Source organism: Carya illinoinensis, chromosome 12 (genome assembly GCF_018687715.1).
Source record: "Carya illinoinensis cultivar Pawnee chromosome 12, C.illinoinensisPawnee_v1, whole genome shotgun sequence".
Classification (NCBI taxonomy): domain Eukaryota; kingdom Viridiplantae; phylum Streptophyta; class Magnoliopsida; order Fagales; family Juglandaceae; genus Carya; species Carya illinoinensis.
In genome coordinates, this window is record NC_056763.1 from 29,653,999 (window position 1) to 29,678,348 (window position 24,350).

At 37.1% G+C, this 24,350-nt stretch overlaps 4 protein-coding genes across 4 annotated transcripts; all 4 read left to right on the plus strand.

The window, feature by feature from the left end:
- The first annotated feature begins 232 nt into the window (after positions 1 to 232).
- On the plus strand, positions 233 to 2,346 carry LOC122289602 (methanol O-anthraniloyltransferase-like). Its single transcript, XM_043096754.1, has 3 exons — positions 233 to 391; positions 506 to 993; positions 1,135 to 2,346. The coding sequence occupies exons 2-3, from the start codon at positions 532 to 534 to the stop codon at positions 2,056 to 2,058; spliced, it is 1,386 nt and encodes a 461-aa protein (XP_042952688.1). The 5' UTR covers positions 233 to 391; positions 506 to 531; the 3' UTR covers positions 2,059 to 2,346.
- Positions 2,347 to 6,705: 4,359 nt separating this feature from the next.
- Positions 6,706 to 7,665, plus strand: LOC122289402. The gene has a single exon (XM_043096373.1). The coding sequence runs from the start codon at positions 6,706 to 6,708 to the stop codon at positions 7,663 to 7,665; it is 960 nt and encodes a 319-aa protein (XP_042952307.1).
- Positions 7,666 to 12,041: 4,376 nt separating this feature from the next.
- Positions 12,042 to 18,060, plus strand: LOC122289603 (kinesin-like protein KIN-14N). Its single transcript, XM_043096756.1, has 16 exons — positions 12,042 to 12,405; positions 12,484 to 12,628; positions 12,706 to 12,815; positions 12,908 to 13,027; positions 13,153 to 13,335; positions 13,918 to 14,127; positions 14,235 to 14,309; positions 14,449 to 14,595; positions 14,666 to 14,804; positions 14,925 to 15,034; positions 15,626 to 15,787; positions 15,877 to 16,082; positions 16,409 to 16,490; positions 16,645 to 16,749; positions 16,967 to 17,071; positions 17,529 to 18,060. The coding sequence occupies exons 1-16, from the start codon at positions 12,214 to 12,216 to the stop codon at positions 17,706 to 17,708; spliced, it is 2,271 nt and encodes a 756-aa protein (XP_042952690.1). The 5' UTR covers positions 12,042 to 12,213; the 3' UTR covers positions 17,709 to 18,060.
- Positions 18,061 to 18,908: 848 nt separating this feature from the next.
- LOC122288819 (transcription factor ILR3) lies at positions 18,909 to 21,944 on the plus strand. The gene is made up of 5 exons (XM_043095607.1): positions 18,909 to 19,362; positions 20,135 to 20,197; positions 20,957 to 21,034; positions 21,125 to 21,287; positions 21,481 to 21,944. Exons 1-5 carry the CDS (start codon positions 19,223 to 19,225, stop codon positions 21,745 to 21,747), a joined length of 711 nt encoding a protein of 236 aa, XP_042951541.1. The 5' UTR covers positions 18,909 to 19,222; the 3' UTR covers positions 21,748 to 21,944.
- The last annotated feature ends 2,406 nt before the right edge of the window (positions 21,945 to 24,350 follow it).

Consider the following 24,350-nt stretch of genomic DNA (forward strand, 5'->3'; position numbering starts at 1 on the left):
TTATAATTTTCTTAAACTTTCAAACATAATACAAAAAATAATTTAATTTTTTTAAATCTCAAAATAAAAATAATATTATAATAATATTTTAATTTTATAATATTTTTATTCAATTTTTTTTTTCTATTATTTTTTAAAATTTCATAAAATATCTTAACTCAAATCATTTTATTATTATTTACAATGTATCTCGTTACTATTTAGAAATTTCTCATTTGATCTGCGGACGCAAACGAGGCTGGAGTCTTTGTGGTCGTTATTCCAAAGGCAGGATGCTTATAAATCATGGCAAGCCTATCATGATTCGTGTGTACCAAGGGAAGAAGCAACAAGTCTAGTTTCTAACTTTCTGTCGTGCCTTTTAATATTTTGTTTATACTTTTGAAAAGAGGTGAGTTATTTATATTTTGAAGAATTTATATCTAAATATAATACCGTTACAAATCAAGCGTACTGCATAATGTTTCTTCAGCATGTGTTCTTATATTTTGTGTTTGTTTTACAGCTTTGGAGGTGGCTAGCACGAGTATTATGGCACCAACTTATTCCTCCGTAGTGTTCTCAGTGAGGCGTCGGGAGCCAGTGTTAGTTGTGCCTTCGGAGCCAACACCCAATGAATTAAAGCAACTCTCAGACATAGATGACCAAGAAGGACTACGTTTTCAGCTTCCTTTCATAATGTTTTACTCCAATTACAATCCATCGATATTGATGGTACAAAAAAAAGACGACCCAGCGAAGGTGATTAGAGAAGGTCTGGCTAAAGCGTTGGTGTATTACTACCCTTTTGCTGGTAGACTTAAAGAAGGACACAACCGGAAACTTATGGTGGATTGCACTGGAGAAGGGATCTTGTTCGTTGAAGGTGACGCCGACGTCACACTCGCGCAGCTCGGTGACACAATTCGACCACCATGTCCGTATATTGAAGAGTTTTTGCATGATGTGCCTGGATCCAACGCTGTCCTCGGATGCCCTTTGCTACTCATTCAGGTGTGTGTATATATATATATATATATAAGTTTTGTATAAGTTTTACTTTAAATCAATAGTTTGATTGCTAGCTGTTCATAGATTAAAGTCTTTGATATTGCAAAAGACTTGGTTGCCTAAATTGTCCTAAAAAGCATGCAGGTGACCCGTTTAAGATGTGGGGGATTCGTCTTTGCAGTCCGACTAAATCATACCGTCAGTGATTCTCTTGGGTTGGTCCAGTTCCTAAGAGCCGTTGCAGAGATGACAAGCGGTGCATGTGCACCATCGCAGCAACCAGTGTGGCAAAGAGAGATCTTTAATGCTCGAGATCCACCGCGGGTGACGTGCATACATCATGAATACGAGGAGGGAGAACAGAACATAGACAACGACAGCACAACACCGACGTTGCAGGAGGAGAACAGCATTAATATGGTCCATAAGTCTTTCTTTTTTGGCCCCAAAGAGATGGGATCATTACGGAAGCATCTTCCACCACACCTTTGCGCATCCTCATCCACCTTCGAGATAATCAGCGCCTGTTTATGGAGATGCCGTGCGATTGCCCTTGCTTTCGACCCGAATGAGGATGTTCGTCTATCCTGCTTCGTCAATGCGCGTGGTAAACAAGGGCTGCAAGTGCCAGTGCCTAATGGGTATTACGGCAACGCATTTGCCTTCCCAACTGCAATCACCAAGGCTGAACTACTTTGCAATAGTCCCTTAGGATATGCACTAGATTTGGTGAAAAAGACTAAGTCCGAAATGAGTGAGGAGTACATAAGATCAGTGGCAGGTCTAATGGTGACGAAGGGTCGTCCTCATTATATAACAGCTAGAAACTATCTTGTTGCTGATACAACACGCGTTGGGTTTGAAAGAATTGATTTCGGGTGGGGAAAAGCAGTCTATGGGGGTCCTAGCGGCGCCATACCACATGTTAGCTTCTATGCAAGGTTCAAAAACAGCAAAAGTGAGGACGGGGTTGTGGTACCCATAAGGTTGCCGCTGCCTGCAATGGAGAGGTTTGAGCTAGAGTTGTTGAAGATAACTCGGGAGCCTGTGATCACTTCAATGCTCTAAAGAATCAGCTACACGAGTTGCGGAAACACTTCAATATAGAAATTTGCTTTTGGGGACAGATCCAACTTTCGATGGCTATCATGCATCTGGGAGAACATCCTGTACGTTTAATTTCTGGGAAAGAGGAAGAAATATATATTATTATTAATACTTTTTTGCACCTTATAAAAGTTTTCAACTTGAGTAATATGAAAAGCGGATCATAAGTGCATCATGCAGGCACCGCACATGTAATGGAAGTATATTAATTCAGATCGACAGTCAGTACGTCCCTTTATTTGTCAATAATTATGCTGAATTGAGTACTGCATGCGGGAGGTCTCTCTCTCTCTCTCTCTCGGATCGACGGCCATCGATCGGCATTTGACAAGCAGATTCGTAATTTCTTATATTTAATTCAATAAATGGGGTGAAATGGATCTTTCGGATTTATCTCATCAGTTAAAATACTTTTTGAAAAAGCTATATCATGATTGATCAATTAATGTCCTGAAATACATTTATAATTCTGCAGCACTTATCTTTTTTCAATTAACAAATGGGGACATTTGGAATTCCGGTTTCAGTTACAGGAACGTTAAAGCAGGTATAAAGAAGCAAAAGTTCTTTCTTTTGCTCTGCTAGGGCTTGGCTGATTGTGCGAAACATGGCAGCCGCCGGGGTTCTTCATGGTGCCTCGGCGTTCTCTGGAAGATTTAGATCCTTTGCAGATTTGGTGACCCAAAGCCCTCAACCAATTCCAGAAGTGGAAATACCATTTAGACCATTAAAGATCCTCGATGGGGTGCCGTATGTATCTTTCACGAAAGAGGAAATAGAAAGGTCTGCACAACCGTTCAAGTTTTCGTTGGTCATGAAATTTCTTAGACAAAGACCATCTCTTGACTTAATCAGAGCATTTATTAAAAGTCGGTGGGGATTGGATTCTCAACCAGTGGTGTCTTCTATGTCAAAGCCCATATCTGTGTTTGTCCGGTTTTTCCAAGAATCGGATTTTGTCAAAGCATTTTCGAGAGAAACATGTGATGTAGAAGGGGTTCCTTATCGAATCTTCCAGTGGTATCCGGAGTTCGATGAAGAAAAAGAGCCACACTTGGTTCCAGTTTGGGTCACATTCCCAGGTCTGCCTCCTAACTTTTACCATGAAGCTTTCCTTCGGAATATTACGTTGCCGGTGGGTCAATACATTCGTCGGGACAATAGCACGCGTTGTGCAACACCCACGGATGGAGCAAGGGTCTGTATTAAAATGGATGCGTCTAAGAAGCCGATTGAGTCTTTTTGGATAGGTATTCCTTTTCAGCCTACCAGCCGTTTGCAAAAAGTTGTGTACGAAACTCTTCCGACCTACTGTTGTCGTTGTCGGATGCAAGGCCATAATGAATTTACATGCAAGTGGAAGGGAGGTAAGAAAATGGAAGAGGGACTGAAAGGAGATGGAGGACAGGAAAAAAAGGTACGGGTTAGACTAGAAGCTGGGAATGAGGAACAAGGCAAGACCGAAAATAGCAATCTTATTGAGATGGAGGGACGAGAGGAAGAAGCTATGAAACAATTAGAAGATGGTAGGGAGGATGCATGGGAGAAAACAGGGGAAGAATCAACTATTAAGGAAAACCATCCAGACATGGACGGAAATGAAGACAATATAAAGGAAACGCAAGTAGAAGAAGTAAGAGATGGCCGGGTCCAAGTGTGCTGTGAAGCACAACAGCCTGGAGAACATGAGAGCGCTGATTTAGTAGAGGATATGGAAGGTTATACAGCAGTATTTAATCAGGAAGGGGTAGAGAATGTTGTTGGGGATTGCGTTGTTCAAGTGAACTTAGACTTACTAGGATCAGTAGAAGTGGTGGAAGAAACACAATTTGTAGAAGAGTTGGTGACTGTTGAAGACGGGGAAGAGGAAGACAACGAGGTGGACATGACGGCATTAATTTTTTCAGACTCTGAACTTGCAGTATGTGCGGAGAACATTGGGAAGTCTAAGGCTAGTATGTCTGACTCTGAGAATCAATTTAAACAGAAAGGAGGAAGGTGTTTGAGGAGCTCCAGTCGGGCTAAGAGCAGGCCCTTAAAACTTAACTTATGATGCAGCCGATTCTTTATTGGAATATAAGGGGGATGGGAATTTCTTTAAAAAGGCTAAAGAAATTGATAAAGAAGTATAGTCCGGGGTTTGTTGCATTGGCAGAACCTTTCTTTACGGAAAGACATTTGGAGAATGTTAAGTTAAAATTTCAGCTAGAGGGTTATCTCTCAAATGAAGTACAAGGGGGGAAACTATGGATTTTATGGGCTAAGGAGGTAAAGGTAGTGTTGGTGGAAGCGATGAATCAGTTCATTACAGTAGTGACTGAGTTTCAAGGTAAGCAAGTGTGCATTTCGTTCATTTATGCTAAATGCACTCAGGTGGAGCGCAGGAAGCTATGGCAATCTTTAACTAATGGGGTGAGGGGATCTATCCCATGGCTTGTTTTGGGAGATTTCAACATCATTAGAAATGATTTGGAACGGAGAGGTGGAAGGCCTCGACTGTATGCGGCTATGGAGGAATTTAATTCTTTTATTGATTCTAATGGCTTATCTGAAATGAGGTATTCTGGAAACAGACTTTCGTGGTGTAACGGACATGAAGGAGCCTCACGGAGCTGGGCCTGCTTGGACAGGGTCCTTATGAGTGCTGAGGTATTATCTCTTTTTCCTGATGCTAGCCTAGAGTACTTAGGAAGAAGTACGTCGGATCACTCTCCTATGGTGATTCGGCTATCTAACCCCTTTACATCATATGGTTTTCCTCCTTTTAAATTCCATCAAATGTGGGTTAAACATGAGGAGTTCATGGAGTGTGTGAAGGTTTCTTGGGAGCAGGGGATTATGGATACGGGAATGGCTCGCTTGGCAAAAAAATTGAAAAGGCTGAAAAGTTTTCTGCGTGGATGGAATAAGGAAGTTTTTGGGGCTACTACTCTTAATATTCGACTATTAGAAGATAGAGTTGAGAAGCTAGAAAAGAAAATGCAAGAGGGTTTTAATGAAGAAGATGAGCAAGATTATTTAGTAACAAAAATTGAACTGAATACTTGGCTGGAACGTGAAGACACAAGGTTGAGACAACAAGCCAAATTATCGTGGCTGGAAAAAGGTGAAGCTAGTGCAAGTTTTTTCCGAGCTTGTAATGCTCGGTCCAAAAGGCAGGTAAATGAAATGCGATTACCCGATGGAAGATGGTTAAAAACTCCGGAGGAAATTCATGAGGAAGCTGTTCTATATTTCAGTAATTTGTTGTCCCATAAGCAAGTGGGGGTACTTCCAGACTTATCAAATCTGGTACAGACAGCTGTAACAGAGGAGGATAACGAGAGGTTGTGTCAACTCCCTTCAATCCAAGAGGTGAGAGATGTAGTGTTTTCCATCCCAGTTAACAGTAGTCCGGGTCCAGATGGGTTTGGGTCGGGTTTCTTTCAAGCTTGTTGGCATATTGTAGGTAATGATGTGGTGGAGGCAGTTCAGGAATTCTTCCTGGGGGCTGAGTTTCCCATTAATTTTGCAGCATCATTTCTGACCCTCATTCCTAAAGTGGTGTCGCCAGCAAATTTTGATAAGTTTAGGCCGATCAGTCTATGCTCGACCTTCTACAAAATTTGCTCGAAAATATTGGTGAGTCGATTGGCTCCGATGCTTCCACGCATTATATCTCCTGAACAAGGCGCGTTTATTCCAGGCCGAAGCATATTTGACAACATAAGCCTTACACAGGAACTTGTACATAGTATCAACAAACCGGTTCGAGGGGGTAATATCATACTTAAGCTGGATATTGCTAAAGCTTATGATAGCTTGGATTGGGAATTTCTCTTGCATGTCATGGATCAGTTTGGATTTTCGAGTCAGGTGTGTGATCTGGTCAGAATGTGCATTTCAAATGCACACTTCTGCATCGTCATGAATGGCGTCCCAAAGGGTTTCTTTAAAAGTGGCCGAGGATTGAGGCAAGGGGATCCAATCTCCCCATATTTGTTTATCATAGTTGAAGAAATTCTCTCGAGAATGCTCAAAGTGAAATTTGAAGAAAAGAAAATTGGTGCGTTTGCCCAACCAAGAGGTACGCCTTTGATTACACATTTATTATATGCCGATGACATAGTTATCTTTGCTAATGGGAGTAAAGCTTCAGTGAGAGCCATTTTGGAGGTGCTGTCTACATATGAGCAATGGGCGGGTCAGAATGTAAGCAAAGTTAAGTCGTCTATTACCTTCTCGAAACATATTTCCAGGACTAGACGGCGATCGTTACTACGTATCTCTGGATTTGTAGAAGGGAAAACACCTTTCAAATACCTGGGAGTCCCAATCATTTCTGGGCGTATGAAGGCAGATTTCTTAGAGGAAATTGTTGGAAAAATTAAAGCAAGGTTGGACGGGTGGAAGAATAAATTATTGGCTAATGGAGCTCGAGTGCTTCTATTAAAGCACGTCCTAATGAGCCTCCCTATTTATCTTTTGTCCACTGTCTATGTACCTGGTTCGGTATTGACAAGTATCAATAGATGTCTAAGTAACTTCTCCTGGGGTGTGCGTGATGGTAAACCAAAAAAGCATTGGAAGGCATGAGATAAATTATGTTTACCTACAGCTGAAGGTGGAATGGGGTTCAGAAAATTCACAGATATTCAAAAGTCCCTCTTCATGAAGTTTGCGTGGAAGATCATGGTAGAGGACTCGCTGTGGTCTCATTTTTTTAGAGCCAAGTACCTGAGACAGAATCACATCTCTTTGGTGGATAGGGGAAAAGGCACTAGATTCTGGAGAATGGTGGCATCATGTATCCCTGAGGTGTTAAATCTTTCAAAATGGAAGATCAAAAATGGTAACATATCCTTTTGGTTTGACAAGTGGCTGGATGAGGGTCCTCTATGTAATCTGGTTCCTATGGGTGATTCCCCAATTCTACAAGTTACAGAATTGAAAATGGAAAATGGGTGGGATGTTGTCAAACTACACGATATAGTAGGTGAGGAGCTTGCAGGAAAAGTGCTGGAAGTTTTATGCAAAAGTAGAGAAGGGGTAGATGTGCTGATATGGACAGCTAGTAAGGATGGAAAGTTCTCCACGAAAAGTGCATGGAATTGTGTTAGAACTACTGCTCCTAAGGTAAGATGGGCTGACTGGGTTTGGCATCCTTGTATTCCAAAGAATATTTCGGTTAATATGTGGAAATTTTTTAATAATGCTTTAAGTGTGGATGATAGAATAAAGTCCATTGGTATTCCACTAGCTTCAAAATGTGACTGCTGTGTGCACGGTGCATATGAAAACAGAGACCATGTGCTAGCAAATGGAGACATTGCAAAGGAGGTTTGGAGAATAACATATGCACAGATGGGTCTAGGAAGAACTACAGGTACCTCTTGGAACCAGATAGTGGAGGAATGGTTCTTTACAGCTTCTAAGACATCACAGCTGGGACATCTTCTCGGGATTATCCCGTCAATTGTAACCTGGTCCCTATGGCTAAGGCGTTGCAAGGCACGGGCGGAAGGAGTAAAAGATTCGGCCATCACGGTATGGTATAATATTAAAACATGGATTGGGAAGGTGGGATAAAAGCTTAAAGTGGGGAAAGTTCTTTCGTGTCGTGATCAAAAAATACTAATGGAGTTGAATATTCCAGTTAAGCCTCCGAGAAGAGCTATCCCGAAGCTGGTGCGATGGACAAAGCCGGAATGTGGTCATCTGAAACTAAATGTTGATGGTAGTTCAATGGGTAATCCTGGAGCTGCAGGGGCAGGTGGAGTACTGAGAGACTCTAAGGGTGATCTGCTCATGGCATTCTCGGTTCATCTTGGCACAGGATCAAGCAGTTATGCAGAAGTAATGAGCTTAATTCATGGTCTACGTCGGATTAAAATGATGGGTGTGGCCCGTATTAATATTGAATCAGATTCCATGATGGTGGTTAGATGGTTGAAAGCATCAAGATGTGAAGTATGGTATCTTGAAGAATTCCGGGAGGAGCTTATGGAGCTGCTAAAAACATTTGAATTTCAAGTCTCACATACCTACAGGGAAGGAAACGCAGCAGCAGACTTCTTGGCACGTCTGGGGGCCAAGGGCTTAAATAAACAATGGCTCTCTCAGGATATCCCTTCTAATCTGAGAGGTTTATTACGGATGGATAAGCTTGGTTTTCCTAGTCTTAGACCGTGAAGGAGGTTATGTCAGTTTGGTTTTTAATGTTTATGATATATTTCTGTTTTAGCCTTGTCCTTTTTGTAAGAGGTCTTCCTCCGTCATAAGTGAGGGTGTTTTGGAATAAAGTATAGAGGTACCGTCCTCTGTTTATATAAAAAAAAAAAATTAACAAATGGGGGAGGCGGCCCTCTCAAAAGCTTGAGATTCGACCCTTGCCTCATGAAATGAGCCATGTTCCTAGCTGCAGGTGGGCCGGTTTTTGATCAAATTGTTGGAAATATTTTTTAAAATAATATATATTTTATTTATTATTAATAAGATTTTTTGGAATTTATTTTTAAAGTTGCGTATTATTTTAAAAAGAAAGAAATTATGAAAAATTGGACCCACATATTATTAAAAACTATTAAGTGGCTTAGTGGTATCGATGCCCTAGTTGCACATGTTGGGCTTCAAACCCGTGCGAGAAGAATGGTAAGGAAGCAGCATGACCGTTGGACTTATGTGTAAGGAAGCAAAGGATGGTAAGGAAGCAGCAGAAGGATGCCAACCAACACAGGTTGGCAACGGGTGTAATACATATACTTATTTTGAACATATTTGATTATTTATAAATAGATTTATTGGTCTACGAATTTAACAACGACATAAGGTAATTTTAAAATTCTCTCTCAAAAGTTTCATTTCTTCAAAATTTGTTATTATGATCTATTTATTTTTTAGAGAATAGATTTATAATATCTTAGTTGAATAATAAAATTTGAGAGTATTCGGAGTTTAGTTTAGTGTGTGCATAACGTAGTTAGATAAACATATTTGTTCTACGCTTCATTATATCTTAGAGGTAAATTCGCTTGAAACCCGTGTATATACTATTATTGGTAGAGGCAAATATTATCTTCAAGAAATCGACATTATAACGCGCTTTGAAACAAATTTTTCTCTCATTATTTTTTGTTATGTAGCCCCTTTTGCACCAACACAAATCCCATTAGACAAATATATAGTTAATAATACAAATTACGACTCATGTACATGTTCCTTACACAGGGGCAGCTCAATACAAATTGAGATTTAAGGCGAAATTTAAGTTAATCATTCGTAATTGTAATATAATAAGATATAAATTATTATATAGAATATTTTTAAAATTTTCAATAAAATGATATTTTATTTAAAATATTTAAATAATTTTTTTTAATTTATATTGAATACTACAACTTAAAATGAGGTCTCAATGCAAATTTAGTACCTCAATATAGAAACTCTTAAAAAATTATTTAAAATATAAAAAATTCATTGTATTAAATATTAAATTTAGTATTATGGAGCTTTGCACACATTGAAAAATAAAAAAGTTATTTAAAATTTTATATAATGAAATGATTTATTTATTTTTTAAAAAAAATTAAGATAAAGACGCCTCATTTTTAATTTTGGTGGCCTTACATAGAATAGAGGCTTTAAGCAATAGCCTAAATGGCCTTACCATTGAACCGGCCCTTTCCTTACATTTTATTCATTGAGTTGAATATGATCGGGAGTACTACTACACAAGGCAGTAAGTTGATCAACAAGGCCAAACTTTGACTGAATTTTTGTCGCCGATGTTACATTCTGTTTCAGCAGTAGTTTTCTGATCGTTTGCTTTCAGAAAGGCAAGCCATGAACATCAGATCAATGACAGGAAGAGTTGAGGTCTTTATTCTCTTTGGTTAAAAATGCTTCTCATGTGTTGCTTAAGCTGCATGGAAAGTAATTTCATATATTGCACAAATGAAAGTTATATATCTTTCTAGTAAAGATGAAGCTTCTAGACAGGATTAGAGAAAAAAGACAGCAAGATTGCGGCTGAGTACCAATAATTGAATTGAAATAGCATCAACTATCTTTTACAATCTCATGAGATGGATGGATATTTTTACTCTTTCTGAGCATGCCGCTTCACCAATATACAGATAGATCGAAAATTAAGTTTTTTTTTTGTGAGAAAATAGAAAGGTGTAAACTCTTAATACATTATATATTTACTTGCCAGAGTGATTAGAGAATAATATTGAATGTTATTTGGAAAGTAAGAGATTTACAAATTAAGACCATAACTAGCTTCTGGGATATTTTACCTCCCAACATAGTTAATGTTGTATTCACTCAAGTTCTGCCATATATGCTCATTTTTATATATTCTTTATGCGTTCTATTAAAATAATTGATCAAAACATTTGTTTTAAATTAAAAAAGTGACGCAGTCAATTACATTAGTAAAGTATGCAAAGAGTAAAAAAAAATAACTGCACATAAAATTTTTGTATTCATAAAACATGTTTCTATCAAATTATCAATTCTATAAGCTCTTGTAATCAAATAATTATTATTATTTTTTAATCTTATCGTTGGTTGAGACATTTTCCTTATTACCGACACAATTTCTATTACCGACACAAATTCTAGTTGGTGGAGATGCACAAGAAAAGGGATCTCATGAATTAATGCAGTTTGGTTAGAGGTCGTTACTCGTTAGAGCTCGGGTCGTGGTCGATATAATTTTTCCTTATCACCACAAAAGATACAGCTTGCATTAAAGTTTTTGGTCATGTGAACGTGATATACAACGTTTATTTAAGTTGACTGTTTCCCAATTTGTTGATCATCATTTCGTGGCATTAGGATATTATTGGTTCTTAATTTCAAGATTGTAGTATATTTTAAATTTTATTTTTGAAATTTAAGACTTAAGGATAAAGTAAACATATAAATGGAGTGTTATTTATTTATTATTAAGAAACCCTATAAAAGAGTTTTAATACATTCGGAATATCTTCAAATTTCAACTATGATATTATCTGAAATTGTAAAGCATGTTTCCAAGAGCATTGGATTCTTTTCTTACATGCCTGACATACCAACTAAAAAATGGATGAAGAGTTTTACAAAGATCTGAAATGATCATGCCTGTACCATCCCATCCCTGTTTAGTATCCTTAATAGCCTTACGGATATGAGTAAAGATTATGACAGAATTGAATGTATTTTTCTTAAAAATGAGAAAAATGAGTTTTACAGCAGATGGATTGAATTCATTCTGAAGTGTTATAATATTTATTTATGTTTATATGAGGTTTTTAAAGTGTATTGAGATTTGATAAATATTTTATAATTTATTTCGGGTATCTAAAGGTTAAGAATTTTTTTTTTTAATATATAGTCGAAAAAAAAAATTTATGTAAAAAAAATATTTTTTTAACGATAACTTAATTTTTTTTTTTTAATTTTTAAAATGCGTAAGATTTTGGACAGTGCTGTTTACTACTGAAAGCTAGTTGACGACCATCCGAGTAGTGAAACATCCGAGCCTGTCTCTCGTCGCGTGGTACCGCGGTCGTCGCCTGATCCAGTTTCGAAACAAATAAAAAAATCCAACGTCATTGAAATGTAATCTAACCATCGATACCAAAGAACCCAATATAATCTTAAATCTTCCTGTGAGAAAGATTATAGCTTGTGTTTGTAGTTTTTTTTTTTTTTTTTTCCTTTTTTAAATTAATAGCAGTATAAAAAATTGATAAATTATTTGTGTAGTTTGTTCTTTCTTAATCAGCCATCTTCCTGCTCGTTCAAGCAACGACTCTGATACACTGTTAGCTTTCATTGCAATCCATGGTCCCACTCTGAACCTCCCCCTCTGTTTCAAAGCTTCAAAGTGACCACCACGAACCAGAACAAGCCTCCATTTCCCTAAAACAACCTCTCAACCACAAGCCTTCTTTAAATGTAAGCTTGCATTTGCTCTCTTATGTTTCATACTCCTCCCAACTACAAAACCTGGGTTTCAAGTTTAATCCATTTTTCATTAACGGGCTGTCTTCTCTAGGTTGGATTTTTCATTCTTAAAATTTTCAATTTGTGGTTTTTTTTCTTTTTCTTTAGTTTGTTAAGAAGAAGTGCATTGGTGATGAGAAAATGGTTGGGACGGCAAACAATGGGAGGAGCAGGCAAGCGTTTTCTGTCGTAAATGAAGGACAAGATCTCGGCCCTAATAGTGCTCCCACGAGCAATGCGGGCTCGGAGTGCGCATGGATTGAGTTTACCAGAGAGGATGTTGACGTACTGCTGAATGAGAAACCAAAAAGGAAAGACAAATTCAATCTTAAGGTTAGTGAGTTTGTTAGTATTTTGAGGTTGTTGATTTTGAACCCTTTATTAAATTTGAATTTTTGTAATTGTTGATAGGAAAAATTTGATATCATGATGGAGTACATTAGAAGGCTCAAACTATGCATCAAATGGTTCCAAGAGCTTGAGGGAAACTACTTAATTGAGCAAGAGAAGCTGCTGAATGCGTTGGAATCAGCCAAGCAAAAATGCAATGAACTGGGTACGACTGATTTCTTTTGTTTCATCATGTTCTTCTTTAACATGCTTAGTGATGTGAACATCTTTGTTTGATTCTAGAGGTGCTAATGAAAAACAAGGAAGAAGAGCTGAATTCAATTATTATGGAGCTAAGAAAGAATTACGCTTCTTTACAAGAGAAATTTATGAAGGAAGATTTGGATAAGTTGGTAAGGACAGTCAATATGGTATAGTCAGGAAGTTATTGTTTGAATGATTTTTTTTTTGTGAATTACTCAATGCTTTCTAATGTCAAAATCAGGCTGCAATGGAATCTCTCGCTAGAGAGAAAGAGGCTAGACTTAGTATTGAGAGAACACAGGCTTCTCTATCAGAAGAACTTGCCAGAGCTCAACAAGAGCTTTTAAGTTCTAATCAGAAGGTAAAGCAGAAAATGTTACTCCAATTCATGGGCCTTGTCCTATATTGCTCTTATTCTTCCTTTTTAGTAATTTTATATTAAAGTCTCTCACAGATGTTCGGATCTGCATTTGCTGAATTCTGCAGATATCGTCGCTTAATGATATGTATAAGCGATTACAGGATTACAACACAAGCTTACAGCAGTACAACGGTAAACTTCATACGGACCTTTCTACAGCTGAGGATGAGCTAAAGCGTGTAGAGAAAGAGAAGGCTACTATAGTTGAAAACCTCAGTATGTTAAGGGGTCAACTTACTTTATCAAGAGTGAGTTTCTCTTTTGACCATTTCCCATTGCGACCTATCACTTATGCCAAGTACCTCATAAGATTGTCAAAGAAAGCGGGGTGACAATTGTTTAATCAAGGAAATGGTGCATTCTTCTTGTGGGGGGAAAAACACTAATGGAACAATACTGATACAGGGTATGTGTTCAAAAATTCAAAGACCTCATAGGCAACTAGGCTCCTATTTTAAGTCCCAAAAGTTCAAGCTATTAGGAAGTCGGCCAACAAAGCACATATCCGGACCTTGAATATATGAACAATAACTGTGATTTTATAAAAGCCTGCTCTAGGAAAATATTTGGATATTACCTGTGCTATGTTATGATTGAGGTTGTTTATAAATACAACAAAACCTAGAGCAACTTTTTCCTGGAAACTATTGAGATTGTTTTATATACATAAAGGTTTTTACCATGAAACATTAGATGTAAAATAAATGAGCAAGTAACCTCAAAAATTTTGGTTTGAAGATTGGTATTTTTATTTCCTTTTTATTTCTATCTTTATTTTTTACAGTTGCTTTTATAATTTCAGTTCTATAAATTCAATTTGATGTTATTAGGCTTCTCAAGATGAGGCTATAAAGCAAAAAGATGCTTTAGTGAATGAAGTTGCTCGTCTTCGGGCAGAGTTAAACCAAGTGAGAGATGATCATGACCGCTTGCTATCACAAGTGCTCATTTTAACAACTGATGTAATGAAATATAAAGAGTCTACAGAAAAATATAGTGCTGAGATGGACATCCTGACAGCTAAAGCAAATCAACTAGAGGTTGATTTTCCTGTTTCAGTAGCGTTGATTGCTTTATTGTCTTCTTAAATTCTTATGGCTTTACTCTTAAAATGAGAAGCTTGTGAGATGTTGGGTTTCTTTTACAGTTAACCTTTTCGTCACAAAATACCCAAATAGTGGTGCTGAAGAACCAGTTAGCAACTGCAGAGGAGAAATTGCAGGTAATGACACATAGTCACGGCAATTTGTCATGGTAGGTATATAAATGGTCCTTTTTTTCTTGGAATTTAAGGCATGAATCATTAGGTCCTGTTGATAGATCTATAATTATGATTATGATCAAATATCCTATCTTTATAGGTTTATAATTCATCTGCATTGGAGACAAAAGCTGAATTTGAAGGGCAAAAGAAGCTTATAAACGAATTACAACGGCGCCTGGCAGATGCAGATTCTAAACTTGTGGAAGGAGAGACACTTCGCAAAAAGTTACATAATACGATATTGGTAATGTTCTTTTCCCACAATCTTTATATGCAGCAAATATGTACTAGGCACTAAACTACTGATGCTATAGGAGCTAAAAGGCAACATTCGAGTATTCTGCAGAGTACGACCTATTTTGCCTGATGATGGTATTACTACAGAAGTAAACGTTATCTCTTATCCCACGTCAATAGAGGCTCTTGGACGGGGAATTGATGTGGTGCAAAATGGTACATTCTTGAAGAAAAAATATTGGTCTATTAGTTTCTTTTCTGCCCAATATTGGTTACTAGAAGTATTCAAAAGTGTCTTAAAAATTAAGTACTCGGCTAAGTTTATATTGTAATCAGGGCAAAGGCATTCCTTCACATTTGACAAAGTTTTTATGCCTGATGCAACGCAAGACGATGTTTTCACAGAAATCTCACAGCTTACACAAAGTGCTCTTGATGGTTATAAGGTGATCAATTAAATTCCAAATCTTGTTTTCTGTTGAAGTCAATTTATGTACTTGTAACGAAAACAGTACATCTAGCATTTATTTAATCAATTATTCATGTTTTAAACATCAAGCTTGATAATCAAGTATGGAAAAGCATCAAGGTTCTCCATTATGTTTGTGTTGTTTGTGCATGTATGACTAGACTTTTGCGAACTAACAAGGTCATTTTGTGAACTAACAAGATCACTAAAACTCATTCGAAATCATTATAAATCTATTATGCTTACAGAATTTTACTTATAAAGTAAATAAGGGGGTCTTATAATTGAATCTTTGTTAGTCAATGTGACTGGCAGTTGGTTAATTAAAGTAAATATTATGCTTACAGAATTTTACTTATAAAGTAAATAAGGGGGTCTTATAATTGAATCTTTGTTAGTCAATGTGACTGGCAGTTGGTTAATTAAAGTAAATAAGTGGGTCTTGTAATTGAAGCTTTTCCAAACAGGCATATCTCTTTAAATTCCAATTGACTTTGCTAGTATCATATATGCTAGATATAATTTTCATCATACTTGCTTAAGTAATGGTGGTGCTTTACTGTTTCAGGTTTGCATTTTCGCCTATGGTCAAACAGGCTCTGGTAAAACTTATACTATGTTGGGTAGGCCAGGATATCCTGAGCAAAAAGGTTTGATACCACGTTCGCTAGAACAAATCTTTCAAACTAGGCAATCTCTTCAGCCTCAAGGTTGGCAATATGAAATGCAGGTAAGTAAGAATGGATTTCCATTGGCTTAATAAATGAATGAATTCTCACATATCATCATTGAAAATTTGACTCTAAATAACATCTGCAGGTATCTATGTTAGAAATATATAATGAAACAGTTCATGATTTGTTATCAACAAATCAATCACCTTCAACAGAAAATGGCGTTTCTGCAAAGCAATATTCAATTAAACATGATGCAAATGGAAACACGCACGTCTCTGATCTTACAATTGTGGATGTCCACAGTGCTAAAGAGGTCGCATTTCTTCTAGATCAGGCTGCAGAGAGCAGGTATAATTCAAATAATGTTTTTTAAGCTTAATTTCATTTGTGCCTTTTTTTTTTCCCACTTAAGAATTTTATTTTGTTTTATGAAGAGTTTTAACTTTACTTGTAATGTTTTGTTTAATGTTCCGTTTTGAATGTTTTTTTGTCCTGTATATAACAAATACTTATTAAATGTGATTCAAATTGACATGGAAAATGTTGTTTAAAGTATACATGTAAATTACAATGTAATATTCCTGTTTTTGTTTTTCCCAACAATTTTGTCCCAAAGTTCCCTATACTTCGATTAAAGGTATGTTGTCTTGAATAAAATACTTGTATACTTTTAGGTCTGTAGGCAAGACCCAGATGAATGAGCAATCATCAAGAAGTCATTTCGTTTTCACCCTACGAATATTTGGAGTAAACGAGGTACAAACATTTACTTGCTTCTTGTAACCTCTGCTAACATGTATGCGCTCAGGAAAAGAGAAAAAAAACTCCAATAGTATGTCTCATACGTCCCTTCTGTTTCTCAGATTTTGTATTGCAACTTATTGTTCTTAATTTCCGCTTGATGTACTAGAGCACTGAACAGCAAATACAAGGAGTTCTGAATCTTATTGATCTTGCTGGGAGTGAGCGTCTTTCTAAGAGTGGATCAAGTGGGGACCGATTGAAAGAAAGTCAAGTATTATACTCAAACTAATATTTTTTTATGGATAGTTGTTATGGTCAAACTATTTCTGATTTCTCTTTCTTTGAAATTTAGTGGAAGCTACTGCAACTAAAAAAAAAGTATTCAACTATACCAGTGTTGAGCACTGACAAACTCACAACATCCATTTCCAACAGTATTTGGTTATGTAGTTTAGTAATCCAAAGTTTCTTTTATGCAATTGGAACAGGCAAATAATAAAAGCTTGTCATCCCTAAGTGATGTTATATATGCATTGGCAAAGAAGGAGGACCACATACCCTTTAGGAGCTCTAAGCTTACACATCTTCTTCAGGTAATTTATTTAAAGAGTAATGAAGTTGATCTAATTTCAATTGTTAAGGTCATCTATAATCTCCTACCTTCACTATAGATATCCTGGAATGTCTCTCTTCATGTGATAGAAGCAATTCAGGGACCGTCCGTGAAATGGTGAAGACAAAATAAAGAAGCATTGGCAACATTAGTTGCTTTATTTACTCCATTTGTTTCAAGACATGGCAACGCATTTGTTTTTTATAGCACAATTAGTCATTGAATGGGAAATCAATAGTTGGATTTTGCAGTACAAAAAATTACAAAAATATATGTTATCACTTTGAACAAAGAATTTCAACCTTCGTTTAAACAAGTATGTCAGGGAAAAGGCAAATAAACAAACTATGGTTCTTCAACATTAATTTCTCGGTATTTTTCTGCATAGATCTGATCAATCAAGATGTTCTAATCTTTTATAATCACTGGTGAACCAGCCTTGTTTAGGTGGGCAATCAAAGACACTGATGTTTGTAAACGTCTCTCCTGACCCCGCCTCAGTTAGCGAGTCACTTTGCTCACTCCGTTTTGCAGCCCGGGTAAATGCTTGTGAGATTGGGATTCCTCGTCGCCAAACCAACATGCGGTCTTCAGATCCACGCTTAAGCTATGGCTGAACTTTTGATAGATTAACGATCCTTTTTCTTTCCAAGACAAGGAAGTTTTCTGTATCATTGTTACCCATATCAAAATACAAAAGGAATGGTCCTAATGTAGTTTAGTATTTTGTATAGGAAAGGATAAGTTTGTATCAGTTCAAGAAAATGCATTTCTGATGATCAGATTTCTAATTGTACTGCTGATTTGGGATGATATGCCACTCTAGTTAATAGCTCAGATGAATCCCAAAGCACTGCAATGTTGAATTATAAGCACATATAGAGTTGTACTAGTGGCTTCTGCATTGTTTCAACATAAATCTGGGTACGAAACCAAAATAAGAGCTTGGAAACATGCACACTTTTGACTCTTTTGTCATTCATCTACAAAAGGTCATTTATTTGAAGGAACCCGACTGTTTAAATGTAAATTTGAGTAATAGTTTTAATTGAAAAAAAATGTTCAATTCAAAAATCAAAATAATAAAATTAAAAATCCTGATGAGAAAAAAATAAAAATAAAAATATGTAAAAATTTATAAACGGATATTTTGTTAACAACATAATACAAACAATTAATTTTTATTAAGAATATAATATAAATTAGATAAGTGGTGATACCACGTAAAATTATCATTCGTTAATAAGGTTAAATCGATAAGAAAATGTAGATTTAATTATGTGTTTTATGTTTTTAACCCTCCCAAGCCAAACTCATTGTGATTTCACAATTTTCAATACAAAAGAATGCTATATATTTTTAAAAAAATTATACTTATCATTTTCACACACCATATACTACTTATAATTTTTTTATTTTTATTTTTTTCTCTTACCAAATATGTATATGGATGATGAAAGAAGAATTTAATTAGTTTAGGAATAATAAAATAAAAAAAATTAAAAGAATTAAAAAAAAATGTGGTGTGTGAAGATGGCGAGGAGCAAAACTCTTTCTCTATTACAAAATGTCAAATTTGGATAACTAGAGTATTTCTTTATTTTAATTTTTTATTTTTTCTATAACAAATATATGATGCATAAATGATAAGTAGAATAATTTAATTATTTTAATAAAAATAAAATAAAATATAAAATAATATTAAAAAATATAAAATATGTGGTATGAAATGATAAGTAGTATTTCTTTCTCGGTTGAGGACTTGAGAGCGTGGGCTTTGGAGGAAAGAATAGAGACGAGGCAATACTGCTTAGTGCTTACCAAGGTTGAAGCCCAAAACCAAGAAAATCTGTCCACTCGGGGAACGATGACGAGTCCCAACACCATCAGCATCAACATCAGCCACCAATCAACCCCCACTCATTTCCCCGCACCTTGACCTCACTCAGATTCTCTTTTTCCGAGAGGAAAAGGATCGTACTGAGACTCCCGTTTCTTTCCTATCTTTTTTCTGTCCCCAAACGCCCGAGCCCTCACCTACCTCCATCCTCGCTTCCATCCTGACAGTTTTCCAGGATAACCGAGACTACGCCGGGAAATCTGAATTTTCCGGCGAACCCAACCAACCAAGATGGTCTCTCCTGAAAACACCAACTGGCTCTTCGATTACGACTTGATCGAAGATATTCCTGTTACAGATGGGAATTTCCCTGCTCCCAACACGGGATTCTCCTGGCCCGCGCAGGCCTTGAATGGTTCTTCTAGTGCTAGGTACTAAATTCTTTACCTCTCGCAATTAGGGTTTTTGACTTCGTTTGATTGCACAAGTTAGGGCTTTTTTACAAAAATTTTCTTTAATTGGGTTTTGCTCCCTAGATTTGTATTGTGTTTAATTTGATTCTTGCGGCTTGGTTACTGTTTTGAAACTTTTTGATTCAAAGTTCATGGGTGATGAGGCAATTCTAATCTGTATCTTTTTGTGGGTTTTCTTTTTCTTTCTTTTTTGTAACTGTATCCTTTAGTTTTGGTTTTGTTATTTGATGTGATTGAGAATTTGATAATTGTGTGGGAAAAGTATCCTTTTTGGGCCTATAAATGTCTTGCTTGTGCTTTAGTCTTTCTGGCTTCGGATAATCGGCACTCGGCAGGTTGAAAGAAGTTTTGTAATTGTATATAGGCTTGACCATTTTATTTAAATGCATTATTGATTCAAGTGGTTGCTGGTTTTGGAACAAGATACATATCCTCCGACACAATATACTATTTTTGGGATATCATTTTTATGTATATGTAGATCGATATTGCTTTGTTGAACTTTATTTTCTTTTCTGTGCAAATATATATATTTTTTGACCTTTTGCTGTACGAATGTTATGTAAGCAAAACTCTGACTTATCCATTGTTTGAATTACTCTATTTTTATGTATAAGTTTTTTTTACTTGCAACTTGAGCCTGTATTGTTATAATTGCTTTCTGGGTTTGCGCCTGTGTGATTAGTGACTGACTTTTATTCTTTTTTGATGAAATGATCTGTATGTCTAGTGTGGAAGTTGATGTCTCGTTGGGGGATTCAGATGGCGTCAAGGACTCTGGCCTAAAGAAAAGGTACACAAACAATTTCTTCTTTTCTATTTCAGTTTGATAAAAGGGGCCTCACAATAGCGTTCAACTGGCTGTAGTGTGGCGGATGATACCGTTGTGTTTAATGTGGTGTCTATGGTTGGAACGGAATGATAGGTGTTTTAACAACAATGAGCGTGTAGTGGGGGATATTTGGAATTTTTTTGCACTCTCTCTTTTCCAATGGTTTTCTGCTATTGTATCGAAGGGCGGGAATGTTCATGAGTTTTTATCTTCTTTTGAGCTCACTAGAATGTAATTAGGTGTCTCACTTTGTCTACTTCCTATGTTCTTGGGTATTGCCTAGTTTCTTTATATTCAATAAAAATTATTAATTATAAAAAAAAAAAGTTTGATAAAAGGAACAAGATTCTTTGCTATTCGGAAAACTGTGTTCACCACTTCTTGCTAAGCACTATGTAGTTTTTTCCCTCACGCCTTTTATTATCAGAAGATTTTGAGCAAAGTTTTTGCTTGTAGATGATTTTTGGTGATTAATATTCACAAATAGATGCTCATTTGGCTCGGGCACAAAAATTTCCTTGAAATTGAGCATAACGATGTCTAAATTCCTGAGCTAGTATAATAATAGGTCCAAACTTGATTTTCCGACAGTGCAAATCATAGATCAAATTTAGATTTAGGCGTTGATTTATAATTTTCATAAAAGTAGAATGCAGCCTATGAGTTTGCTATGGGGTCCTACATTTTTATTTAGATCTATGTCTCTTGTATCTCCTGCAGGGGTAGATCTGAGTCGTGCTGTGCATCTAGTTCCAAAGCTTCCCGGGAGAAGCTGCGGAGGGATAGGCTGAATGACAGGTATTCTCTTGTTTCATTCTCTCTCTCTCTCTCTCTCTCTCTCTCTCTCTCTCTCTCTCTCTCATATGTTTTTATCGTTATCATAATCAGGTTTGTGGAACTGGGTGCCATTCTGGAGCCTGGAAGGCCTCCAAAAACAGACAAGGCTGCTATTTTAATTGATGCAGTCCGAATGGTGACTCAGTTACGGGGTGAAGCCCAGAAGCTGAAGGACTCAAATTCAAGTCTCCAGGAGAAGATTAAAGAGTTGAAGGTGAATTTGTGTTTATTTGAAATTTTCGAGGAGTTTTGAGTACTTCTGTAAGGTTTATATGCTGTATGATTTTATTCCATTCCACATTACCTTTTGCATCCTCGAAAGTGCTGATAAGTTCAACAGATGGAGAAGGAAACATGTGGGGTTTTATAAGGCCAGTTATATTAAACTGCTTCCATACCTTGTATAGGTTGAGAAGAACGAGCTTCGTGATGAGAAGCAGAGGCTGAAGGTGGAGAAAGAAAAGTTGGAGCAGCAACTAAAGGCCATGAATGCACAGCCTAGCTTCTTGCCAGCACCACCAGCAATCCCTGCCGCATTTGCTTCTCAGGGCCAGGCCCCTGGCAACAAGTTGGTGCCTTTTATTGGTTACCCAGGAGTCGCAATGTGGCAGTTCATGCCACCTGCTGCAGTGGATACCTCACAGGATCATGTTCTCCGCCCACCTGTCGCTTAATTTGGTAGTCATGATGATTTGGGTTCGAAGCCCAAACCAGTGTATTCGTTTGCCATTGTTATTGCCTGTAATAGTTCTTGCTGAAGTCTTCTAAGTTGCAACTGGATTTGGTGGGTAACTTCATTTGCTGTCCAAGGTACTTTTATGAATTGATGCGGATTTTCACATGTAAATTGTTAATAAGTTTGTCTGGCAAACCTTTGATTCTGTTTTGACTGCTTTTGAAGTTTGATAGAGGCTTCATGATTAGTGCGCCTTTTGGGTTTTCCGTAGACCCCACAACTTGAAGTGGATTTTGGCTCCACTGTAAGAGCGAAGGGTACATATTACTCCTTCGAAAATAAACTGTCTTTTTTTTTTTTTTTTTTGACCTTTTTCTTTTCACTTCTGAGCATTTGGATTGGCTATCTTATTAGCTACATTTTGCCTAATTAGTAATATCACACTTTTTCGTCTTTACCTATCTCCCTCAAAACATAATCCCACATTGAATTATCCATATAAATTTCATATAATAATAAGAATTATTTCCTTTTAAATTATTTCTTGTGTTTGTAAAAAGAATTTCATATTTTGCAGATTCATCTCCCAACACACTTCCCCTTCCTTTTGATCACTCGCTATCTCTGAAATCTATCTCCCAATAGACCTTCTGCTAGCTTGTGGTAGACTACGAGGGCAGCCAGTAAAATATACCCATTCATGGTGGACCTCAGCCGGACATGCAGCGAGGTTGAATTTCTTCTGGTAATGGGTGATGAATTGGGGGAAACTAGGGAACTTTGCAAGAGAAAAAATTGAAAAAGTTCCGCACTTTAGGTTTTACAAGAACATGGAGAAAATCCACGAAGAGGAGGGGATTCACCCAGAAGTGTTCATGGGAGATGTATTATACCATGGAGATAACGATTATACAGTGGAGCAAAATGAAGCACAAACGAAGAAAGTCGAGAGATGCTGTTGAAGGAGCTGGAGCAGTGCCAACGTGACTGGATGGAGGAGTTGCGTAGGTGATGGGGACACAATCACAAGAAAAAGTCCCAAGAGGCAAGAACGAGGTATGAGGAACAAATGTGAAGAATAAATTTTGGGACTTGTGAGAAGAAATTTTGAGTGAGCTGTGAAGAACATATTGGCAGAAAGGAAGAAATTTCGAGAGAGGGGAGAGACTTTACCTTTTGGGGCAGAGAAGAAAGAGAAAATAATATTTAAAAATAAGATAATTTTGAAACAGTTCACTCCAAATATGTTGATGAACTGTAGCTAAAAGCTCGTATGCCTGCCTTTGCGATGGCTAATCTAATGCCAGCTGAAATTTACCTCACATTCGCATAATTATAAATTTGCAGTGCTTAATTAGCAAGCTTGGGAGGACGGAATTTTGAGTACTCCGTTGATTCGCAAGCCATCAGGCATTTTTACTCGGTTGGAACTCAAACAAAATAGCTTCCGATCTTCTCAAGCTTCATTCATGAATGATGTTAAAAGGTGTTCTTTTAGCCACAAGCGACTATTTAGCATAATTATTTTTATCCACTCCACGAAATTCACATTTCATTCTCACGATCCCTCCTCTTCCACCGGCACCGTTCCCATTCCGATGTTTCCTATTATGCTCCAATTCTGCCACACCAATCTGTACCCATTGGGTCCTCCCTATCCTCTTCCACCGACCCAGCCACACTCCAGCCAAAGTCTGCCTTTCACCCTTTTTGGAAAAGACCTTCAATAATCCCAACTTGTCGGCAAACAAATCGCTATCCCAACTGGCTCCAATTATTTCAGGACTTGCCCATTAAAGGAAAAGGCTCTCCTTTTAAGGTGCTATTCCTATGGCCGAACGATATCTTAACGGAAGCTGCTTGGAGCATTCGGAACTCAGTCAGGTACCTAACTGAACATATGCATATTCCTCCGTCACCAAAGGTGATAAGAAATTTGAATCCTGGTGATATAGCAGTCTTTTTAGCGCCAGAGGCTTCACCATTGTCGGTTCTAAAAGTCGTTACTGAGTACTGACAGTTGGCATCCAAAGCATGTGGCTATTTTCAACTCGAATAGTGTGTTTGAGGAGGAGAGCAATTTTGGTTGGTGAGCTGGATTGCGCTGTTGGGTCATTTGAAGTGATACATTCATTCAAGGGTTTGGAGGTTGGTGGGATGTTTTGAGCGGGAGGAAGAGGCGATATTCAAATACGTGAGAGATGAGGTTGTGACTAGTGAGATATGGACGGTTCTTGTTGAAGAAGAGAATGGAGAATCGAAAGTGATCTCGAGATTCAAGATACGGCCATCGATCGCCGAAGTTGAGAGTGTTCTGTATAATTTGGTGCAATCGAATTGGTCCATCACGAAATCTGCAAGGTTCTCGAGGGATTTGGTGTCAAATGTAAGAGGGAAAATGTTAGTTAAAACAACACTGGTTTGATTTTGGATTTTAAGATTTATTTGGTTATGATTCGAGCTCTTTTAGAAGCTTCTCGTTGAGGTGCCTGAACGAATTCTATTTTGTACTCTTTACTGTCACCTGATTTGTTAAGTCTGTGCTATACTTAAAACTCCAACTGGTTGTATGAAAAAGAGAAGAAGAGAAGAAAACATGTC